General features: G+C 42.7%; 1 protein-coding gene across 4 annotated transcripts in view; it reads left to right on the top strand.

Annotated features, from left to right (window-relative positions):
• Nucleotides 1-22,250, top strand: part of LOC307023841 (peptidyl-glycine alpha-amidating monooxygenase-like) — a 73,749-nt gene that overhangs the window by 918 nt on the left and 50,581 nt on the right. For 2 of the 4 annotated variants that reach the window (XM_079657443.1, XM_079657446.1), the window contains exons 2-7: nt 5,037-5,145; nt 5,948-6,068; nt 13,302-13,359; nt 14,695-14,782; nt 16,495-16,586; nt 20,460-20,543. In XM_079657443.1, coding sequence (XP_079513569.1) covers nt 5,037-5,145; nt 5,948-6,068; nt 13,302-13,359; nt 14,695-14,782; nt 16,495-16,586; nt 20,460-20,543 — 552 coding nt within the window. Of the gene's footprint in view, nt 1-7; nt 94-2,357; nt 3,043-5,036; nt 5,146-5,947; nt 6,069-13,301; nt 13,360-14,694; nt 14,783-16,494; nt 16,587-20,459; nt 20,544-22,250 lie in introns of those variants that run through there. The other 2 variants (XM_079657444.1, XM_079657445.1) reach the window with 2 other exon arrangements.

Below are 22,250 nucleotides of genomic sequence, written 5' to 3'. Positions count from 1 at the left end.
AGCGGAAGTGTGGTTGGATACGGACTCCTAGTAAAGCAGACATTTATCTCTTGTCTGTCAGGCGATTGAAATACTTCCAGACTCAGCGAACAGGTACATTTTTTTTATCTTTAAAGCTTATCTCTTAAACATTTTCCGTCGAGCTGGGTTGCAAGCTTTCCGTACACTTACAACAAGTTTGATTAAAGTTATCAAAGCTCAGACTCGATCTGTCGAAACCTGTCAAAACACAGCAGCGCAATAGATTGCGGAAGCTAACGTTAGCTTGTGTACAATGTGTTGATTAGCTAACGTTGGGAGTTCCCGGATAAATACAGCTCGTTTTCATCTGAGAAGGAAGTTCACAGCGGTGTGTTTACATGTATCTACAGCTAGCTGCTAGGTCCACATCTCCAACATCAGGCTTCGTATTTAAGCCATTAGTTTAGGCGTGACACATCTGTGTGTATCCATAACGGTGTCTTTGAAAACCCAAACAATTATTTGAACAAATTGGAAAAAAACACACTCGCTTAAGTATTTTGTTCAGGTCCTTTTATTTGTTTTTAAATTGAAACCACAACCGTGTAGCCTAAAGCTGGAATATTAAGAGTAATAATACGAGTGAGTGTTTGTGCTGCAGCAGGCTACGTGCAGTTGTCGCTGAGTGGGTTGAGCCGTTTCCATAGTTCCCTTAGCTGAGGAGGCTGTGATGTCACACCCTCTCTGTTGTTCCTACCTCACTGTTAGCGATGAGTCACCAACTGATTATTGCTCGGTTATTTATAACATCCTCTGGGTTTCAAAGTAAATATGTCACACTGATGTGAACAGGGTGAAGGGGATATGGTAAATGCCATTGGACCGTAAGGTTTATAGCTGGTAGTTTAATATATTTGGTTTGAATTAAACTATTCCGAGAACCTTTTGCAAATCAATAAAGATGACTATGGAAGAGGATTAGGGCCAAACATTTTATGTGCCTTAATAAATGATCAACTTCATTTCCTTGATTTGACCAAAACCAGGGGCGGGTCTAGACATTATTAGGTGGGGTGGACAACATCAGGCACAGACTCAGAGAAGGGCTGCACATTTATATCACTTGAAAATGTAAACTGTAAAAGGACAGCCATACTCTCTAGAAAATACATTATTAACAGCATACATTCAAAAGAAGCAGCTTCACATGTTCAGTTAAAGGTCCAGACAGGGGTGTTGCTTGGGTCTAGGCCTGTCGCGATAAGCAATTAATTGACTTATCGTACGATAAATAAATATGAACTCGATAACTTTTCTGACCTCGATAAATTGCCGTTTACATGCGTGTTTGTTTACATGCGTGTTTGTTTACATAAGGAAGTGACCAGCATTTTAGTCAGGTGCGCTGTAGCTGCCGGCCAGGCGTGCTGTGAGGGGCAGCGCTCACACACAGCCAGGTCAGGACACTCCGCGTGCAGCAGTGTAGCAGCCAAATGAATAATATAGAGACAAGCAGGAGACAACGTGTGACTGGAATTGGTTGCAAAACCTAACTCCATCTCCGGTGTGGGAATATTTTGGATTTAAGCCAAATCAATGAGGCGACCTTACGGACTTGAATGAGCCGGGCGGTGTGTCGCATTTGTTTTAGGTAGCAACAAAAGCTAGCAATACGACCAACCTTAAACTGCACCTGAAACACAACCACCCCATTCCGTTTTCCCAGCTGGGAGCAAACACTGCAGCTGTAGATGGAGAGCCCCCACCTTCCCGACAGTTTGCAATCAAAGATGCATTTGCCCGACAATGCAAACATGTTGGTGTTCCTTGCTCAAAATCTTTGATTGATACAGATTTTGATATGGTTGAGTTTTTTTTTGCTTGTGAGACAATGTGTGCTCATATTTATTCATTTATTTAGTTGTGTATATATATATAGCCGAAGGACTGTTTAAATGCCCAGCATTCGGCGCCACTCGATGACGTAGTATAGGCCTACTTGAAATAGTGGCTCTGCAGCACCTTTACTTGACATTCTTGATAAATGGCCCGTGTTTACTTCCTGTCTGTCTTCTTCTGGTGACTTATGTGTCGTTCAACAACACATAAAACCAACACTAAAACTAAATAAAGACTCCCAGCAGCACTGCAACAAGCGTTATCATGATAACAACTTCAATTTATATAGCACCTTTCATACGTAAACCCAATGCAGGGGTAGACATTAAGGGTACAATTGTATTATCACTGGCCCCACTATTGTAACCACTGGCCCGGAGCATTCGTCCAAAAAAAATCGACTAATAATGAAGAAAATTAACACATTGTTGCAATAGTAATTTATGCACTAACTACATTACTACTTGTACTACAACATTTGAATCATCAGTTCTTCCTCATTTTCCTCAATTGTTCATATTTGGTTTATTAAAGTATTGATATTGTGGTCATTGTTAAAAAATGTCTGCTATTATTATGAGTATTATTATTATTTGTATAATGCGCTTTCTGCCTTCCTATCATTAGGAGTTAGACATGTAATGGCTATGTAATAGATTAGATTAGATCCTTCATTATCCTACATTGCTGGGACATTTCCGTTTTGCTGGCCCGGGCTATAGAGCCAATACCTTTATATTTTCTACTCTTCACTTACTTGTCAGCATAGGTCGGCATTAGGCTTGGGCGGTATGACGGTATTACGGTATACCAGGGTATTTCGAAATACCGTCGGTATGATTTTCAATACCGTGACGTCACAGACTGTGCGCCAAATCACAGATGCGTTTCATTCTATTACACTGACACGGAGTTTTGACAGGGACGACATTGGTTGTAATGCACAGCACACGCCAGCAGAGGGCAGGGGAGGGCAGTCCGTCTTTCCCGCTCTCAGAGCTCAGCACAGAGCTGAGCTGAGCAAGATGGCGGCAGCATTTGCCGACCCCGAACTCGGACAACTAGTAAAAAAGAAAAATGCCTCTGCGCCTGTTTGGGACTATTTTGGGTTTACTCGTCGCCAGTGACTTCATCCAGCACAACGAGAGACAGAGGCACTTCTTTGGGAATGTTTAAGACGGGGTGAGTGAGTGTTGACATTTTTTAATCCTATGCAACTGGTTGATGGTTTTGTAGTCGAGGCCGGACGGTTTTAAAAACGAAAGCATTTACGTGCTAAACATTCACGCGAGTAATCCAATGAATCAAATGGAAATAAGGTTTTTAACAAATGCACGGAATAATATTGCCAAACTAGTTAGTGAATATAGCAAACTTTATTCAATAAGTCAAGTATTTACTCCCGGAAAATGTTTATGTATGATGATATATTGTTAACTTAGCTCACTATGGAAACAACGTCGGACATCTACAAACGCGTCCTGTATCCGATCTCAAAATGTGCCATTTGCACAATGTGTCATGTATGCAGCCCTTGTTTTGCACTTGCGCGCACGTCGCGGCACTTTGCGAGCGTCTACCGGCTCGGGCTGCATTTTACACCGAACATATAATATACCGTTCGAAACATCTATTTGCCGCCGAACGCCACCTCACTCAAGTCGACCCAAGTCATACCGTCAGTGGCGGCTGTTGGAAAATATCTTTGGTGGGGCTGTTGATATAGTGAGAAAAAAAAAATTTGGGGGGAGAAATTACCCCTTAAATTGGGACTGATACCGTCATATACCGTATACCACGGTATGACGAAAAAAATTATACCGCCCATGCCTAGTCGGCATTGATTTACAGAGCCGACAGAAGACCTTGTTTATATTGGCATCATATTGAGAGGTGCAGTGACGCGTCCTAAAACCAGGAAGTAAGCTGCAGGTTCCCTCGACAAAAAAGTAATGGGATTTCTCCACAGGGTTTTGGAAAATAGCTGGAAATAAGGTCTGTGGAAAACAAACCTGTTTGATAAATGCACGTTTTTGTTCAGCCGGATAATCTCCACATGTCTACCCTACTTCTATAATGTTTGAATCATAAATCTAATCGATAGATTATAAAAGGGTTTTAGGACGCGTCACTGCACCACTAGAAGCCAACTCCATCGATCAAGCTGGCTGAAACTTTCTCTCCCTCTTCTTCTCATGCTCCCTGTCACTCTCCTTTAACTCCTCCAGTGACTTTCTTTTATTTAAAGATTGTTTTTTGCCCGGCGCTTGGCCGGTTACCGCTGGTATTAAAAACATTTTGGCGAATGGTTAGGTGGCGAGATAGTCTGTAGTGAAGGAGCGCGCTCACGGGAGCCTGCTCGCGCTGCGCTCCGCAGCAAACAGCTGTTTGCTTTTCACCCAACAACGACAACTGCCTCACGAAACGCTATGTTGTAACGTTAATAAACGAAACAATCTAACAAAATTGTTAGTCAAAATACCAATATCACAGGACACATATTTTTTTTAAAGCAATATTTTTAGTGGCCCGAGCGGGCAAGTGGAAAGTACGTTATGCTGGCCCGGGGTTTCTAAATAGTGCTTCTGGGCCAGTGGGCCATTTATAATGTCGAGCCCTGTAAGGCATTGAGAAAGTCAGTATGTGATACTTTATTAATCCCATACAGGCAGCTGATTAGTTTTGAGCTTGTTATTTTATAGCTTTACTGTGTCATTGTATACCTTTGTTCTTCTTACTTTTTGATTTGGGAGCTATTTAATTCTGCCTACAGTTTTACAATACATACAACCAGAGATATTTCCTTCTAATTTAGAATTTTCTATCATAATCTTCAGAACGACAAATAATGTCACAGCAGATCGTGTCAAAAAGATCAATAATATTTACCACATTTAAATAGATAGAGCCAACTGTGGTTTTATATACTCGGTTTGTGTCTCCTCGCCATGGCATTCAGTTAACACACATGCTTTTTCAGGTGGTCAAGACATACCTTTGACTCATCTTAGCTACTTGAAAGATACAAGCGTTACAATCCAACATGCTGAAGGAGTGAGGTCCAGCAATACCTACCCTCAAAAAAAGCTGAGCAAGTAACACAGGTGGGACAGGATCTCTCCACCCTGTCTTTCCCCACAGTTAATTGCTGACAGCCTGTTTCACATCTGTTTCAGACGGCAGCACAGCAGCAGCAGACAGGATGAAAGTCCCTGTGTCCTTTGTGCTGGTGCTAGCATTCATCTGTCTTAGCCACAGCCTGGAACTACAAAATGCACTGGACAGGTCAGAGAAAAACGCTTTTTATGCATTGGTTATGTGCTTGTAATTGTTTGGGCGATGTAAAACAACATTTAAAAATTTGGTTTGGAAATACACATTTTATTATGTGAAGGATTTTACAAATGTATCTTGTTTAAGACAACATTTAACCCACCAGCCTAAAGGTGCCTAGTAGAGTTTTCTAATTAACCAAGATACGTTCATATTCAGTGTGATCTTCTTGGTTTCCTGAAAGTGACAAAAACATGTTGAAATCATTTCCTTCCTCATCGAACATTGCTAGGCAGTTGGATATTGTTGTGTCACAGCATCTTAAATGAAAATCCAAATCCACAAATATACTGTTTGTACTTCAAGCACTTGCACTTTTTATCAAAATCTTATTATGTGGATTTGTTTAATTCAAATAGAAACTGTTTAATCTCAAAATCTGAATCTTAATGAATGTTTTTATTCAGGGGACATTGGTGAAAGTGTGTCATGGATTGGGTGTGTTCAAGATGAGTTGTAGCTGAAACAGCATCATGCTCTCTCTGACACGGCATGAATATGAATTGTGTAACAGTTTCCAAAAAAACATTGTATCTGCTTTGTCTCTGTCGAGAATTGTTACCAAATGGAATTAATAAGCAGGAATCATAATCGTCAAATGGAGGATTTACCTAACCTTACTTTAAAGGCATGAATCCAACAAAAAATGTTGTTGCATGAAAACATCTACTGTCTTGACTGGGTGTATTTTTGTATAGTGTGTTGTTAAAGTGAAGCTTAACTCATTGAGTGTCTTGTAATGTTTCCTCGTAAGGTCTCAGGAACATGTGGTGTCAGACCCCAGTGACTGTGTGTCCAGGACCAGGCAGCCAGTCTCAGCAAACCCTCACAATTTTTCTGTGGACATTCGGATGCCTGCTGTTGTCCCAGCTGCAGTGAGTCACTTTCTTTGAAGCATAGTGAAGGGTCTGTATCGTTCACTTTAATAGTGTACTCATCATTTGAGATGAAACCATCAATGAATTCATCTAAAGTTAATCACTAGAAAGTGAATCTGCGGTTATCTTAATCATGTTCTAAGTAAGGGATAATGTGCACATTATTAGGACCCGAGCATGGAGCGCTAGGACCCAACGGCGTCCGAGCATGAAGTGCGAGGAACCTATTGTTCTTTGTGGTATTATAATTTTTCTGCTGGCGTTTTCCTGTTTTTGAGGCCTTTAGGACGCTCCAAAAGTTGTATAATTTTACACGGACGCCAGGAATGATGAAAAATACAATATTTTGGAGTCAATGGGTTAAATATTCCAACCTGCTCACTAGCGCCACCTATCAAAAGCCCATTTCAAAATACATTTACAAAGTCGCACCGTAACTCCTGTTCTGATTCGTCTGCTCCATGACGGCAGCTAACCGACCCACTTTAGAGGACAGCCTGTTTCTAGCCCTCTACCTGGGGGGTGAACCCATAGCCATCTCTCCATCAAGTCGCCGGGAACGGTCAAGCTGAGCTGGAGGAAGTTGTGACGAGGAGAGGTGCCACCTCTGCGACTCTAGCCACACTGAGCGCCCGAGGCATGAAGCAACAGCTCATGCAGGCGCTTTGCGTGAGACTCTCCCTCAAATGCTCGAGGCCAAGGCAGAGGGGGGCAGCGGTCATGGCCGTCCTCTGGCTCAAGAGAAGCCATACATGCGCTACATGAATGAGCCAGTCTGTAGGTAGCCAGATGCAGCATAGCCGGGAGTGGGCGCGAGAACACAGCCTTCCCCTGCTGAATGGAAAGAGTAGAGCAATGCTCCTACTCGCCGAAAACAAAGAGGGATGTAAGAGAGCACTGCCTTCACCTAGCTGAATTAAATAAAGACGTTTAACTGGACAGTTTAGCCGGGCGGCTGCTGCTAGAATCAAGCAACAGGTCTACCAGGAGCGGGGGCGAGAACACTGCCTTCATTGGTTGAGTTCATAACGAATGCCAGGTGCAGTGTACCCGGGAGCGGGTGCGAGAACACAGCCTTCACCGGCTACCTGCTGAACGGAAAGAGTAGAGCAATGCTCCTACTCCCCGAACACAGAGAGGGATGTAACTACACCCACGTAACAAGCGGAGGGAGCGGGAGCGAGAGCACTGCCTTCACCTAGCTGGATTAAATAAAGAAGCTAAGCGGGTCTAATTAGCCAGGCGGCTGCTGCTAAGAATCAAGCAGCACGCCTACCAGGAGCGGGGGCACTGCCTTCACTGGATGAGTAAAACAATGAATCTCAACAGAACACGCCAGATGTTAGCCAAGCGGCCGCTGCTAACAATCAGAGCAATACGTTACAGGGAGCGGGAGCGAGAGCACTGCCTTCACCAGCTGAGTTTAAATAAAGAAGCTTTAACAAAACATGCAAGATGTTAGCCAAGCGGCTGCTGCTAACAATCAAAACAATAAGTCTACCGGGAGCGGGAGCGAGAGCACTGCCTTCACCAGCTGAGTTTAAATAAAGAAGCTTTAATAAAACATGCAAGATGTTAGCCAAGTGGCTGCTGCTAACAATCAAAACAATACGTTACCGGGAGCGAGAGCACTGCCTTCACCAGCTGAGTTAATAATGAAGCTTAACAGTACACGCGAGACGTTAGCCAAGCGGCTGCTGCTAACAATCAAGCGAGATCAAGTCAAACACAATGTTTAAGACCAGATAACTAGCTTCTAAAGAAGAGAACAGCACAGAGCCGTAGTTACAGCAGTAACCATGGCAGGTGCTTACACGGCATAGAACCGTAGTTACAGTAATAGCTATGGCCAGTATTTACACGGCTTAGAACCGTAGTTACACTAGTAACTGTGGCTGGTGCCTAAAAGTGTCAGCCAACGTCTGCACCCTAGATAATATAATATTGGGAGGATGAAATCCTCTTTAATGGCTACACATGCAGAGGACACAGCACACACAGTGAAGATTGTTCTCTGCATATCATCCTAGTGCTAGAGTCTAGTACTAGGAGCAGTAAATACAACGATATAGTGCTACTGCAATCAAAACCATACGTTACCGGGAGCGGGAGCGAGAGCACTGCCCTCACCGGCTGAATTAAATAGTGAAGCTTAACAGTACATGCAAGGTGTTAGCCAAGCGGCTGCTGCTAACAATCAAGCAACCAAGTCAAAACACAAATGTTAAGACCAGATAATTAGCTTCTATGGAATAGAACAGCCCGCATAGAACCGTAGGCCATGGTCACAGCAACCATGGACAGTGCTTACATGGCCTAGGACCGTAGTTACAGTAGTAACTATGGCCAGTACTTACCTTACTCTCTGCATCTACACAAAAAACGGGCAAAATATGGCACACTGGGCTTTCCATACTAAATTGAATGAGAGACGCAGCTAAAGCTGGGACTCAAATGCTAATGATACAGGCACGGGCACAACGCCACAAGCAGAACTTTCAAAAGAGCATAATAAGGGCAACTTTATGGGAGAGGAAGCGGGAACACTGTCGTCACCAGAAAGTCTAAGCCAAACAATAAATAAGATAGCAATCAGGACAACTTACCTGGGAGAGGGTGCGGTGACACAGCCATCACCAGCAACAAGTTGACACAAACCTGTCCGTCGAGGCTCTGCACAGCGCACTGCCGGCCACAGCTCCTGTAGGACGCGCAACCCGTAGCTCCGACTGTCAGTCGCGAAGCTGCACGCGGCCAGCCGCTTGCAGAGAAATCCCTCTGATCAAACGTTCAAACCTGAACGCTGTAGGCTACAAGAATGTAGCCGCGGTACTCTCGCGAAGCGAGAAGATGAAAAGGAACCGATCCACTAATGACGCCGGCCTATGTAGCCGTAGTCACGTGGGTCACAGGTGGCTTTGTTGTTATTAGGTACTCGAACTGCGCATGCGTGCGATGGGCATATCCAGTGCTAATGCACCGCCTCTGGTGGTCAGTAGGGACGAAATAGAACCGAGGATACACTGATGCCATAACTTTTTGTAACAAGGGTTTCAAATCAGCAATTTTAATAATAATTGTTAACATCCCAATTTATCAGTGTATGTTTGCTGGAACTACTTGAAAACGCTGTGTGTTTCCTGACGGACACACAGAGCTTTGAGACCGGTCAGGTAGTGACCGGTCTCAAGTCAGCACCGATGCAGACTCGCTGTATGAGGGCTTGATAGCCCACTCCCCCTCCACACCGCTCCACACTCGTTGGTTTGGAACAGCACTTAATGTGGCGGACCCTCCGCGCGAACGCGAAAAAGGAGGCGTAGGGCGTAGGGCATTCTGTTCCAAACCAACGAGTATGGAGGGAGAGCGAAACACGTGGGTTTGCTATCTTGGCTCCAAAATGGTGGAATGAGCCCCCCATTGAAATCAGGACAGCAGATAGCTTGCACATCTTCCGGCGCAGACAGAAAACTCATCTCTTTCGACTCCACTTCGAACGATAGAATTACTAACAAAGAACTGCTAACAGAGCACTTATATACTAATAAAGGACTGGCTTATCTATAGCCAGTTGAGTAGCACTTGAAAGGTTTGGATCTATGAAACCTGATGTACTTATATGATTCTGTTTTCTTCAAGGTTGTGTCTTCCTGGTCGAATGTACTTATTGTAAGTCGCTTTGGATAAAAGCGTCAGCTAAATGTAATGTAATGTAATAACATCAGATAAAAAAAAAAGAGGTTTATAAAAAAAAAACACCACTGAAGATGTTTTGAGTTTTATTTGAGTTATTATTTTTTGTGCAAGGGATGCTGATTTCAAACCGTTGTTATGGCATTTCTTGTTTCTGCCAGAGGAGGGGGGGAGTTGGTTCCAAAGCTTGCTACTGTTTTTACACCCTCCACCTGACTACAGACAGAGGCCGTTTCTCAATGTCGAGTAAACCTTCTGCAGAGCCACTATTTCAAGTATACTACGTCATCGAGTGGTGCCGAAGGACTGTTTAAATCAGGGGTCTCAGACTCAATTTACCTGGGGGCCGCCGGACGTAGAGTCTGGGCAAGTCTGGGCCGCTTCAAGTATTCCGCAAAACATTTATTAAAAAATACAACATTAACAGTTCTTCAACATCTTCTTAACATGAACTGTTCTTCACAACATAACTATGTACAATTGCTCTTTCTTGCCTACTCCTTGCTGGTAGAGACCTGGCAGCGCTTCCTCTCACACAGCTGAGCCACATTTGGTTTGAGGGAAGAAGCAGTTGAAACCCTCAGTATCGCTTGAAGATGTGCATCAGTAAGTCTGGACCCGTACTTTGACTTATTGAAGTTCATGGTGGAGAAGAGCTGTTCACACATATATGTGCTCCCAAAAAGGCACATGGTCCGCTTTAACATCCTGGAAATCTCAGGGAAGGAGGGGGGCAATTCTCTCATGAACTGTCCAAGCTTGTCTGTTTTCCCATTCACTTCCCTGAACTTGGCTTTGAGCTCAGAATTGCACTGCAGGTCGATCAGCTCCATTTGAAGCACACCAGGGGCATTTTCCACATCAAAGGAGAAGGGGTCTGCAAACATTTGGAAAGTGGCTCTGTGTGTCTTGAAGTCTGCAAACCGCTGATCGAATTCCTCCTGTAGCTTCACAATGGCATCAATATACTTCTCACCACTGAATGCTGTGCCCCTGTCCATGAGAGCCTTGCATGCTGGGAAATGGCAGAGGTTTTTCTGAGGGAGCTGGGCTTTCCATAACATCAGTTTTGTAGAGAATGCTCTGACATTGTCATATGCTGCACTAACAAGCTGGCCCTGGCCCTGCAACTTCTTATTCAGAGCATTCAGCTCCTGCGTGATGTCAACAAGAAAAGCTAAGTCCACGAGCCATTTGGGATCACTCAGCTCGGGAACAGCCATCCCACCCTTCTCCAGCATGAATACTTTCAGTTCTGTTCTCAACTCAAAAAACCTCTTCAGGACGTTTCCCCTGCTGAGCCAACGTACCTCTGTGAAGTAGAGCACATCCTCATATTCTGACTCAATTTCCTCCAAAAAAGCACGGAATTGGCGGTGCTTTAAGCCCCTGGATTTGATATGGTTGATGCATTTCACAACGACAGACATCACATTGTCAAACTTCAAGCATTTGCTGCAAAGGGCCTGCTGATGGATAATGCAGTGCAGAGCAATAGCCTCCTCCACACCCTCCTCCTCCAGTTTTCTTTGAACAAGTGCCACCAGCCCGTTTTTTCTCCCTGTTATTGATGGCGCTCCGTCCGTCGTAATTCCAACAAACCTCTTCCATGGCAGACCGATATCTGCAATGGCATCACACAGTTGCTGAAATATCTCCTGAGCGGTGGTCTGGCCATGCATTGGTTTCACTGTAAGCAACTCCTCTGTCACTTCAAAATTGTCATCAACACCACGGACATACATTGCGAGTTGAGCGGTGTCAGTGATGTCTGTGCTCTCATCAAGAGCCACAGAGTATGCACGGAAAAGTTTGGCTTTGTCGCACAGCTGATCATATATGTCACTTGATAAGTCAGAAATGCGCTCTGCCACTGTGTTAGCTGACAGGCTGATGTTGTTGAACTGACCCTTCTTTTCAAGACAGACTATACTTGCAGCCTGCAACATGCATTTTTTTACAAACTCGCCTTCCGTAAACGGCTTTCCCGCTCTAGCAATCATCTCACTCACCACATAGCTAGCTTCGACTGCTAAATCAGCCTCATTGCTTCCTTTCTTGAAGAGATTTTGTTGCTTCCATAGATTTTTTTTTAGCTCTGACTTTTTTCTCTCTCTCATCTCCCAGGTATTTTGCATACTCTGCATGTTTAGTTGAGTAGTGACGTTTGACGTTATACTCCTTGTATACATCGATTTTCTCTGTGCATATAAGGCACGTTGCGTTTCCCCTGTACTCAACCAAAAAATATTCAGTCTCCCACTTCTCCTGAAATGTTCTGTGGTCATCATCGATTTTTCTTTTCCCTGAAAGTTTTGATGAAGACATGGCGATATATTTTGCTTCCACTTTGTGTCACTTTTGGATCACTCTGGATTGATTCCGCTGCGCGCATTTTATTGACGTGTGGCGGAGTTCCCTCGGAGGGGGGAGGGGCGAGGGAACTCCGCGCAGCAGTTCCCTGCCAGCAGCAGCAGCAGCAGCAGCAGCAGCAGCAGCGGGAAAAATACAATTGAAATATAAAGCGCAAACGTAAACGCGCGGGCCAGATTAACGCTATTACATGATGTCAACAAAGGGGCCATGAGAAACTGTCTCGCGGGCCACGTTTGGCCCGCGTGCCTGGAGTCTGAGACACCTGGTTTAAATGCATGTTAAATGCCCAGCATTCGGCGCCACTTGATGACGTAGTATACTTGAAATAGTGGCTCTGCAGCAGGTATACTCGACATTGAGAAACGGCAAGAGTTCACTCCATCACGGAGGGGGTAGGGTGTGGTCTGGAATTGGGAAACTGTTTACTTCCTGTCTGTCTTCTTCTGTTTCCCCCGTTGGTGTTTACTTATTGGAGCAAAGACAATTTACAGAAAAAGATCTGGTGCTTCTCGCTTCAAACTGTTCTTTTAAAAATAATGATTTATAATTGTGAGCATTCTGGCTCACACTAGGGTTAAAAACTGACGAAGGAGAAGGTGGTTTGGGGAAAAATAAAACTTTTTATTTCCACGGAGGGGAAGTTCACAAAAAACACAATTCTAGTTAGGCCCGCTGATAATTGTTGAGCGTCAGCTTTTATAGGCTACTATATAAGTTACCTAATTTCTCCTTAAACTATTAATGTGTGTTCTGTGTTCTTACAACACTTTAATCATATACTGGATTATCAAATTATGTATTTCAAATAAATGAATAAATGAAATGAAAAGGTTTGGTGGAGCTCAGAAGACAGTCCAGGTGTGTGTGGCCTGCTGCTGGCTCTGTTCATCCTATTTCAAAATGTAACGCTTCAAATGATGCTTTAAAGCTAATTATTTTACCTGACAACATGACCAGAGAGAATACAATTGGCCGGACATCTACCGATTATTCTGGTCGAAGTCTGGTAAATACCAGCTGAAGGAAACACTGCTGTTCACATAACTCTGTATTGCTTTGTGCTTTGTACTTTCAAAAGAATGCGTCATGAAGTTCTGCTGCTGAACATTTCACAAATGACGACTGTTACAAATAGAACCATTGTGTTCTCTAATGTTTCAGTCAGACACTTACCTGTGCACAGCATTTTCGGTGCCAACTAGTCAAGATGCCTATATTGGTGAGTATATTTTCTTTAAAATCTTATTTCATAGTTTTTTGCCATTTTTATTTATTATCATTATTACTTTGATTTTATCTTTAATGTTATTAATCTGTGTGAATCTGTGCTGTCCTGTTTTTCATTCTTACCCTGTTGCTGTTTAAACCACTGAATTTCCCCACGGTGATTAATAAAGGTCCATCTTATCTTATCTTATCTATTGAAGTTTGCAGAAAACATATAGTATGTAGCCCATCTTTAAATGCAACAGTCAGACACTGGTTAGCTCAGCGGTGAGAACAGGCTGTTCATATGTGACATGCTCCATCATATCATTCACATCCAACCATTTGGAAAGAGGATAGTCTTAGCTTTCCAATGATATCCCTATTGTGTTTTATTTTCAGCACAAATATTTTACATGACATAATGATTGTTACCAAGACACCATTTTGAGAAAAAGGCCTTTAAAGTTAGCTTACCTTGTATTTTTTAAACTAGGGATCATATACTGTACCAGTGTTTTGTCTAGAAAACTGTAAACATTTTCATTTGATTATAAAGTTGTGTATATTTACAGGGACTGTAGACCAAGCACTTTGATAGACATCAGATACAAAAACAAAAAGAGGTTTATAAAAAAAAAAACGCCACTGAAGATGTTTTGAGTTTTATTTTAGTTATTATTTTTTGTGCAAGGGATGCTGATTTCAAACCGTTGTTACGGCATTTCCTGTTTCTGCCAGAGGATGGGGGGAGTTGGTTCCAAAGCTTGCTATTGTTTTTAATTTAAGCGATAATTATTTCAAGAGGGGGCTCAAAGCTTAATATTTGGGGGCATTGCACCCCCTTAGGGCCACCGCTTGATTAGCCATGATTGGGACATTTGTGTTGGTCATAATAAAACTTGTTAGCAGGCTGCCCCTCTCATAATGATCAACAGGTCAACATATGTGCTCTTTGCTGCCCAGAACTGCCCAGGGACACAGAGTCCTTTCCTCTGTCTCCCCCTTTTAACATGGCATATATCAATTTAGGCACTTTCTGGACCAAAACATCTTAAAAAAATAAATAAAGAAACGTCATTGGTAACTACACAGTCCAAAGTCGCAGCAGCAGTACTTATTGATGTAAAAATTAAGTACGATCAAGTAATTGACAAGTTTAGGCAGGGCACAAAATCAGTTTGATGTAAATGCCTGTATGGATTTTATTTTAGATTTCATGAAACTGATGAATCTGAATACGACACAAATGGCCAGAGATAATTCATTCATACCCAAAGTGTGTTGAGTAGGTAAAGTATGTAATTAAATGTAACCTATTTCAGCCACAGTGTTTTCTCTTCTTCAGTGGACTTCAGACCTCATGCCAGTATGGACACAGTTCATCACATGCTTCTGTTTGGCTGCCTGACTCCCGTGTCCACCAGCAGTTACTGGTAATGTCACATTTCACACTGGTGCATTATCATGGATAATCGCAGTGCTGCCCACAGAACCTCCTGTAGCAGCACCTGTTAGGGATTGCATCGTTTTTTTATTCTATTAGTGGTGTGAAACGCTCCAGCGAAAAATATTACACACAATTTCATAGCTGGTTCAAATAGCTTCCAGTATGACATGTGGATGTTTGATTATAACCTTTAGTTTGTCAAAACTCACTAGTGTTACCAGAATCAATTCACTGCTATGTCGTTTTTTTCTTCAAAGCAAATTGAAAACACTTGACAAAGAGTCCTCCTTTATGTCTGCTGACATGGTGGACATGCTGCTCACATCTTTTGATACCAGGTGTACGATTTCAAAGCCCACAAATACCCAACCTATTTGCTATAAAGGTGTTACTTTCGGTGCACTAATGATCACCACCTCAGCTCTACGAAGCTCTGTATTTTCTCTCCTGGTATGATGTAAGTAGGTGGACTGACACAGAGGCATGTTAGGTTAAGAAGAGGTAATGTTAGGCTGTGCTGCAGACAGAACATGATGACTGGCTCAGAGGTCAGCAGGCAGGTGGGCCACTGTATCTGAGTGTGAGAGATAAGGGGTGTATTCACTCCATCTGGAGAGCAGTTTGGTGGCAAGTGAGAGGAGATGAGCCAAATGATGCAGGCCTATCTTACACTGTTTACAGAAAATTACACTAGATCCTACACATTTGACCTAAAGATCTACATCTGGTTTCAATTCGAGAAAAATATCTCAATCATTGACTTTTAAAGAAATCAAAAACGTTTCGATTGAATTCAATAAATAAACTTACACAGGCTTACGGTTAATGTTAGTGCCAAAGTAAACACGCATATATGGGTTTTAGCACTTTGGTTGAGTTACATTCTTGCACTACTGTTAGTTGTCAGTAGATAACAGTAAATGTGGCCTTAGTCTCGTCCACACAGATTCTTTTTATAGAATAAAATCATGCAGTTTGCAGAGAGTTGCTTAAGAAGGGGAGCTCTGTGGCCTTGTATCTAACCACGACCAAGGCTACATACATGTTTTCTACTTTATTCAATCAGAGTTTATTGTATGTGTATGTATTGTTTACAGCAGCAGCAGCAGGCAGTAAACAATACATACACATACAATAAACTCTGATAAACCCAATGTACATTACCTGCTCAGCATCCAACAGCAGCAGACACATAAAGATACTACTGGCAAACAAAGTGGATCTTTTAGACCTAAACAGAGCTAAAGAAGGATTGAATACTAGACGTAAATTACTCCACAACCCTTAAGTACATTTCTATATACATTTTACTCATTTATTTATATTGCCCCCTTTTTGTTTTTAGCTACTCTACAAACTTAGTATGGCACAGTAACATACATCTAAAGCAAGTAACTGATACACCGCGCCGGCTGGTAAAGATTTCTATGAAGGCAGCTCTGGTGTGTCCTCGCTCATTGCTCCTCAAATATCCTTCCTTTCTTTAATCTGCACAGAGCAGAATAGCTTTGAAACGGTCTTCAAGATGGCCCTGGAGAGTGGCTTTCACTAGGTGCACAGATCCTGTGGGATGCACCCTCAGACATGTCTGCTCTGATTGTGTGCTTGTCCTTTAAAAAGGAAGTGACTGCCTCTTTGAATGCCCTCATATTCTATCTGTTTCTTTAATGAGGTGTTGACTGAGCTGTTTCTCTGAAGGGACTGTGGAAGTGTACAAGGCACCTGTGAGGATGAGGCATCCATTATGTACGCCTGGGCGCGGAATGCACCACCTACTAAATTACCCAAAGGTATGTTTGTTCAAGTATACGACTGAAAGTCATATTTATAGCAGATATAATGTGTTTTTTCACTACTATGGGGGACTGGTATTCTCTGGGTAGATAAAATGAGCGTAATCCAACAGCTAACAGTTCAATGTCCGGGCTACAGAAACGCTCCTTCACAGTAACATGTATCGTTTGTTCACATACAGTGCAATCCATCCTCCTTTCTTCTTACCGCTCAGAATAACGTCCCTGTCCGCCCGAACGCTCGTGAAGCCGGGGAGAGCTGTGTTGTTATCCGGGATGAGCGGGTGCAACCATGTCTCCGTAAAACACATGATACTGCACTCACGGTATTCCCACTGCGTCTTCGTCAGCACGCCGAGCTCGTCCATCTTATTCCCCAAAGCCCTCACATTCCCCATTATAATAGCCGGTACGGAAGGTTTGTATCTCCTCTTCTTCTTCGTCTTCCGCTTGGTTCCAGCCCTGCAGCCTCGCTCTGGCCTCTGAAGCTCCCCCGGGATGTCATGCCTCGCTCCGGGCAGCAGCACGGGTCTACACAGCGCAATCAGCTGCTCACAGGAGTTAACAATGACGTCACTCTTCTGAGCATGGCTCTCCATCACAAAAAGTGAAAAAAGTAACAGAAGAATGACCTGGAACAAAATGTGGCCATAGTTGGTTACAAAACAAAAATAAATATCCAAATAAAAAAGTAAAACTAAGAAAATAAAAGTAGTAAATAGACAAAAAATCTATAAGACACAGGGAGCTGCTGCAACAGGCAGCCACCTAGCACGGCGCCAACTGCTTGTTTGAATCAGAAGCCAAACATTTTCGGCAGTAACAGTAATTTTAGGAGAATAACAATGACGCTGAAATACTTCAGTAAACAAAACAATAAAGAACCGTCAAGGAAACTCAAATACACAATGTTTGTTTTAATTTTTTTGCAGTCACGAAAGCTCTAAGCCAATTAGACATGGACAAAAAAAAGGATCAGTCTATGTGTCGAGGGGGCACTAGAGACACCCCTCTGCCTTTACAGCCATGATCCGGTCTGACAGCGCTCAGTTGTCTGCTGCAGAGAGGAAGATACAGTTCACTGCTCTAAACAAAGTCAAAAAGAAGCAACAGGAACTGCGACAGCATAAGGCGCTTTCACACCGGAGTACTTTTCCCAGGAATAGTTCCAATAGTTATTGGGATTTGTGGCTAGTGGAGCCTCGCAGATGGGGGTGCTGCAGCCCCCTCAGCACCCCCCCTTCCCGCCTCCATTTGCGCTGTCTCGCTGTCTCGCAGATCCCACGCAGCAAGCAGGAAATGAACCCAGCTCACACTGTCCGCTCCTCGCAGCAGCGAGCCGTGTAACGTCCCGCCAACACGGCACCCAGACCCCACGCAGCATTCTCATCTGTCCTTACTGGTCTCATTTTCTGGTTGCTAACGCCATTGTAACACATAATCACTGATGATCCGCTGTAACGGTGGTGGACTCATCAGAACAGAGTGGGCGAGCTGACCAATCAGAGCACAGTGGGCTCACAGGGTTTAGAGTTAATACACATACTATACAGAGTTAATACACATACTATACAGAGATGCTGTATGAGAAACCATTCTGAGTTTGGAAAATTGCACAATATAAATATATTCTAGTATACCTCAACGATGGAATTATGATCAGTAGAAATGGCCATGACATGGGACCTTTAAAACATAACGATAGCAAGGTTTTAAAAAGTGATTTTTTTTATGTTTGTGACACTACTCAGCCAATCAAATCGGTGCAGTCAGTGAGTCAGCACGATAGATTCAAACACACACAGAGACGAGACAAGAAGAGAGAAACAGCAGTGAGTAATTTCAAATGGCGTGCTCAAAAAAGAGAAAGGTAGACAGCGAAAACAGAGCATTTAATGAAATGTTCTCTTACTGGACCTCTTTGAAATGCAATTGAATACCCCTGCATTATAGCAACAATAATAACAATAGGTTCCTCGCACTTCGTGCTAGGACGCCGTTGGCTCCTAGCGCTCCGTGCTCGGGCCCTAATAATAAGAATAATAGCAATAATAATTGGGAGAGGGGGTGCGGCTGTTCTTTTTTTCTCTGAGGGGAGGCTCACCTTCCCACACTTTGAAAACCCCTGCATTAAATGATCGTGAGGATGATGATTAAATTATGATTAAAAATCGGTCTTGTGAGCTGCATTTCCTCCCGTCGGATGTGATACAAAAACAAACCGATTATTTGTGTAGTTGTAAACTCAGTGCTTGGTTGAAACCAGTGGAGGGGAACGTGTTTGAAGCCCACTGCTCCTTTTGCAAAACAATATAGCGTTTTTTTTGCAAATGTAGCGTTAGCTAGTGCAACAGCTCCCGCAACGACATCAGGGGACCTCCGGGCGACGTTTGGGTTTGACATTTTTTACTTTGTAAGTAATTATTGGACGTATTTCTTCTTTAATAGCAATTTTCCTTCATTTAAATTATTGCCGTGAAATAGGTCTTACATTTTATTCAAAGTGGTCTTAAAAAGGTCTTAAGTCTTACATTTGAGTTGGTGAAACCTGCAGGAAACCTGGAAGGAGCACCCTCTGAGGAATCAGCTGTTTATTTAATGAGTTCCATTGTGGCAGCGTCCATCACTGCTCCCCCTGGTGGATCCATGATCCATTGCAGCTGGTGGCCATTATCATTTATCAAGGGGGTGTAACAAGTCTGAGCCGTGTCCACTACGTCACGCTTGGGGTTTTCCTTTCAGCGAGGGTCGGCAAAATTAGGTGCTACATCTGTAAACTGGCAATAGAAAGAGACGGAGCTGCATCTATGTGAGAGAGGTAACAACAACTTTCCAAGGCTACATGCCTGAGCCATGGGAAACCAGAAACAGAGAGTAAAGAATTATGATCTAGGTTGAAGGCTAACAGCTAAGCAAACATATTCCTCAACACAGAGTATCAGATCAGTTCCAGCTGTGTGTTGGATGGAGATTTGGCGAATTTGGAGTCAACACCTTGAACTCGTTGTGTTCCTCAACCATTCCTGATCCATTTCTGCAGTTTGGCAGGATGCATTATCCTGCTGAAAGAGGCCACTGCCATTAGTGAACACAGTCTCCATGAAGGGGGTCAGCATGGGCACCCTGTCTGGTCTGCAGCAACGCAGCCCCATATACAAAAAACTGCACTGTGTGTTCTGACACCTTTCATTCATTCAGCATTAACTGTTTCAGCCATTTGAGCTACAGCAGCTCTTCTGTTAAATCGGACCACACGGGCCAGCCTTCATTTCCCATTGAGCCATGACCATGTCGCCGGTTCACCGGTTTTCCTTTCTTGGACCACTTTTGGTAGGTACTGACCACTGCAGACTGGGAACACCCCACAAAAGCTGCAGTATTGGAGATGATCTGACCCAGTTGTTTCGTCATCACAATTTGGCCCTTATCAAAGTTCCTCACATCCTTATGCTCCACCATTTTTCCTGCTTTCAACACATCAACTTTGAAGACGAAGTGTTCACTTGCTGCCTAACATATCCCACCCACTGACAGGTGCCATTGTAACGGGATATCAATGTTCTTCGCTTCACCTGTCAGTGGTCATAATGTTATGGCTGATCGGTGTATGACAACTTAGCCTTTGACATAGCCATTATAACTTTTAAGAATAAGTCTCTTCCTTTCCTGTTACTGGGTTGCAGTTAGGCGTGGCTAAGCAATAGCATTAATAACATAATAAACAAAAAAGGTTTTATGACATGATTAAGATCAAAATGATACATAATTTTTTTCTTGACAGCATTTCTTTTAAATCTTGAATATATCTCTTGTCCTTAGTCATTTTGTGTCTTTCTCTAAGCTCTGTTCTGCTTTCTGTTGTCCCCTCAGATGTTGGTTTCAAAGTTGGAAGAAGTTCAGGAATATCCCACTTTGTGCTACAGATCCATTATGGAGATGTCAGTGCTTTCAGGGGTGAGTCCTAGTTCACACATGGTTGCATAGAGATTGTTGTTCATGTTATCAGGTACATCTGATCAAGTAAAGGTCCGAAAAGATTCATGATTGCTAAAGTCATTAAGGGTCACTGCGTAGCAGAGGTGGGAGTGTGCAAGTCATGAGCAAGTCTCAAGTCTTGACCTACAAGTATCAAGCAAGTCCCAAGTCACTGTGGTGAGAGTCAAGCAAGTCAAGTCAAGTCATTGCTCAGGTCAAGCAAGTCAAGTCAAGTCATACAAAATTCCAAAAGCCCAGTTTCCGCATTTAAATCAGTTAAAAGACAGTGGTTATGAAAATGGATTCAACCCACACTATGATCTTCATTACATACACAGTTAATCATTTGAAATCTAATTTAGACCGATGACAATCATATTAGATTGATATTAATCCTAGAACTGCAGACAATATAGCTAGGACTCAATCAAAAAGTTTGTTCAAAAAGGCAGAATTCCAGGTAAGAAAATCATATATGGCATTTGCCATTACACACATTTAATTTAAATGTCTGTTAACACTAGAACCGCCAACAGTGTCAGCACCTACATAGATATCATTTTCAAATCATTTAATTTGTTCCTCTTCATCATTTCCTTATAAACTAAGTAGGACGATTTAAAACTCACTTAATTGGTTTAATTTAGAAATTGCTTCAGTTTATAATCATAACAGATCAAAAAGTTCAGATTCATTTGACAATAAATCAAAGAACACAAACAAAAACAACATAATTCTAACATTTAAACAAACTACTAAAGTAGATGAACTACATTATTCAAAAGTTTACAGTAACTTCTGATAATAACACAGGGGAAATAAACGGGGCATCTATTTTCCTCTCTCTCTCTCTCTCTCTCTCTCTCTCTCTCTCTCTCTCTCTCCTGACAGCCTGTCAGTATCAGGGTTAGTCAAAATGAATCCCTTGGAGGTTCTAGTGTTAATTTACCGTTTTGTCTTCTCTTTGCAATGCTTAATCGATTTGAAACCAATAACGTTAGCTTTCTAGCTAACACAACACATGCACGCACCTTTCTCTGTGTTTTTTTTTTGTAGTGGGGAATGAAGTTGGATGTTGTGGTGGTCGTGTCACTGATCTTTATGCTGCGGACCCTGCATACCGCTGTTCTCTTCTTATTACCGTGATCGACAACATAATCCTTGAATCCAAACTTCACTATTTTTGGAGTAAAGCTAGCCGCTACCATGTTAACGGACACTCCTGCCTTCTAGTGGGTTGCCAGGTTTGCGCACATGGCGCTATAATCACGTTTTTTGAAAAAACTAAGCGTAATATCTTACTGCAAAAACAAACGCAAATATTCCATTTTAAACAGTCAAGTCCTTTCAAGTCATCTATCTCAAGCTTAAGTCAAGTCTCAAGTCATGAATACCAAGTCAAAGTCAAGTCAAGTTTTTTATCAATGTTAGTCAAGCAAGTCTCAAGTCAAAAAATATGTGACTCGAGTCAAGTCATGTGACTCGAGTCCCCACCTCTGCTGCGTAGTGAATGATAAGCCAATGACGAGTTAAAATGTTGAAATGTAGTTGGATCCTTTTCCCCTAAGACTAAGAGGAAATGTTTTATTTCCTAACTTCTAATATATTTAAAAACATTTTTATTTTCACTCACATCTCACATCATCAGTGTTGTTGCAGTAGCGTCGTTAGTAGTTGAAATACATT

The sequence above is a fragment of the Notothenia rossii genome (assembly GCF_949606895.1).
Source record: "Notothenia rossii genome assembly, chromosome: 11".
Taxonomy (NCBI): Eukaryota; Metazoa; Chordata; class Actinopteri; order Perciformes; family Nototheniidae; genus Notothenia; species Notothenia rossii.
This window is presented reverse-complemented; position numbering and strand designations above follow the sequence as displayed.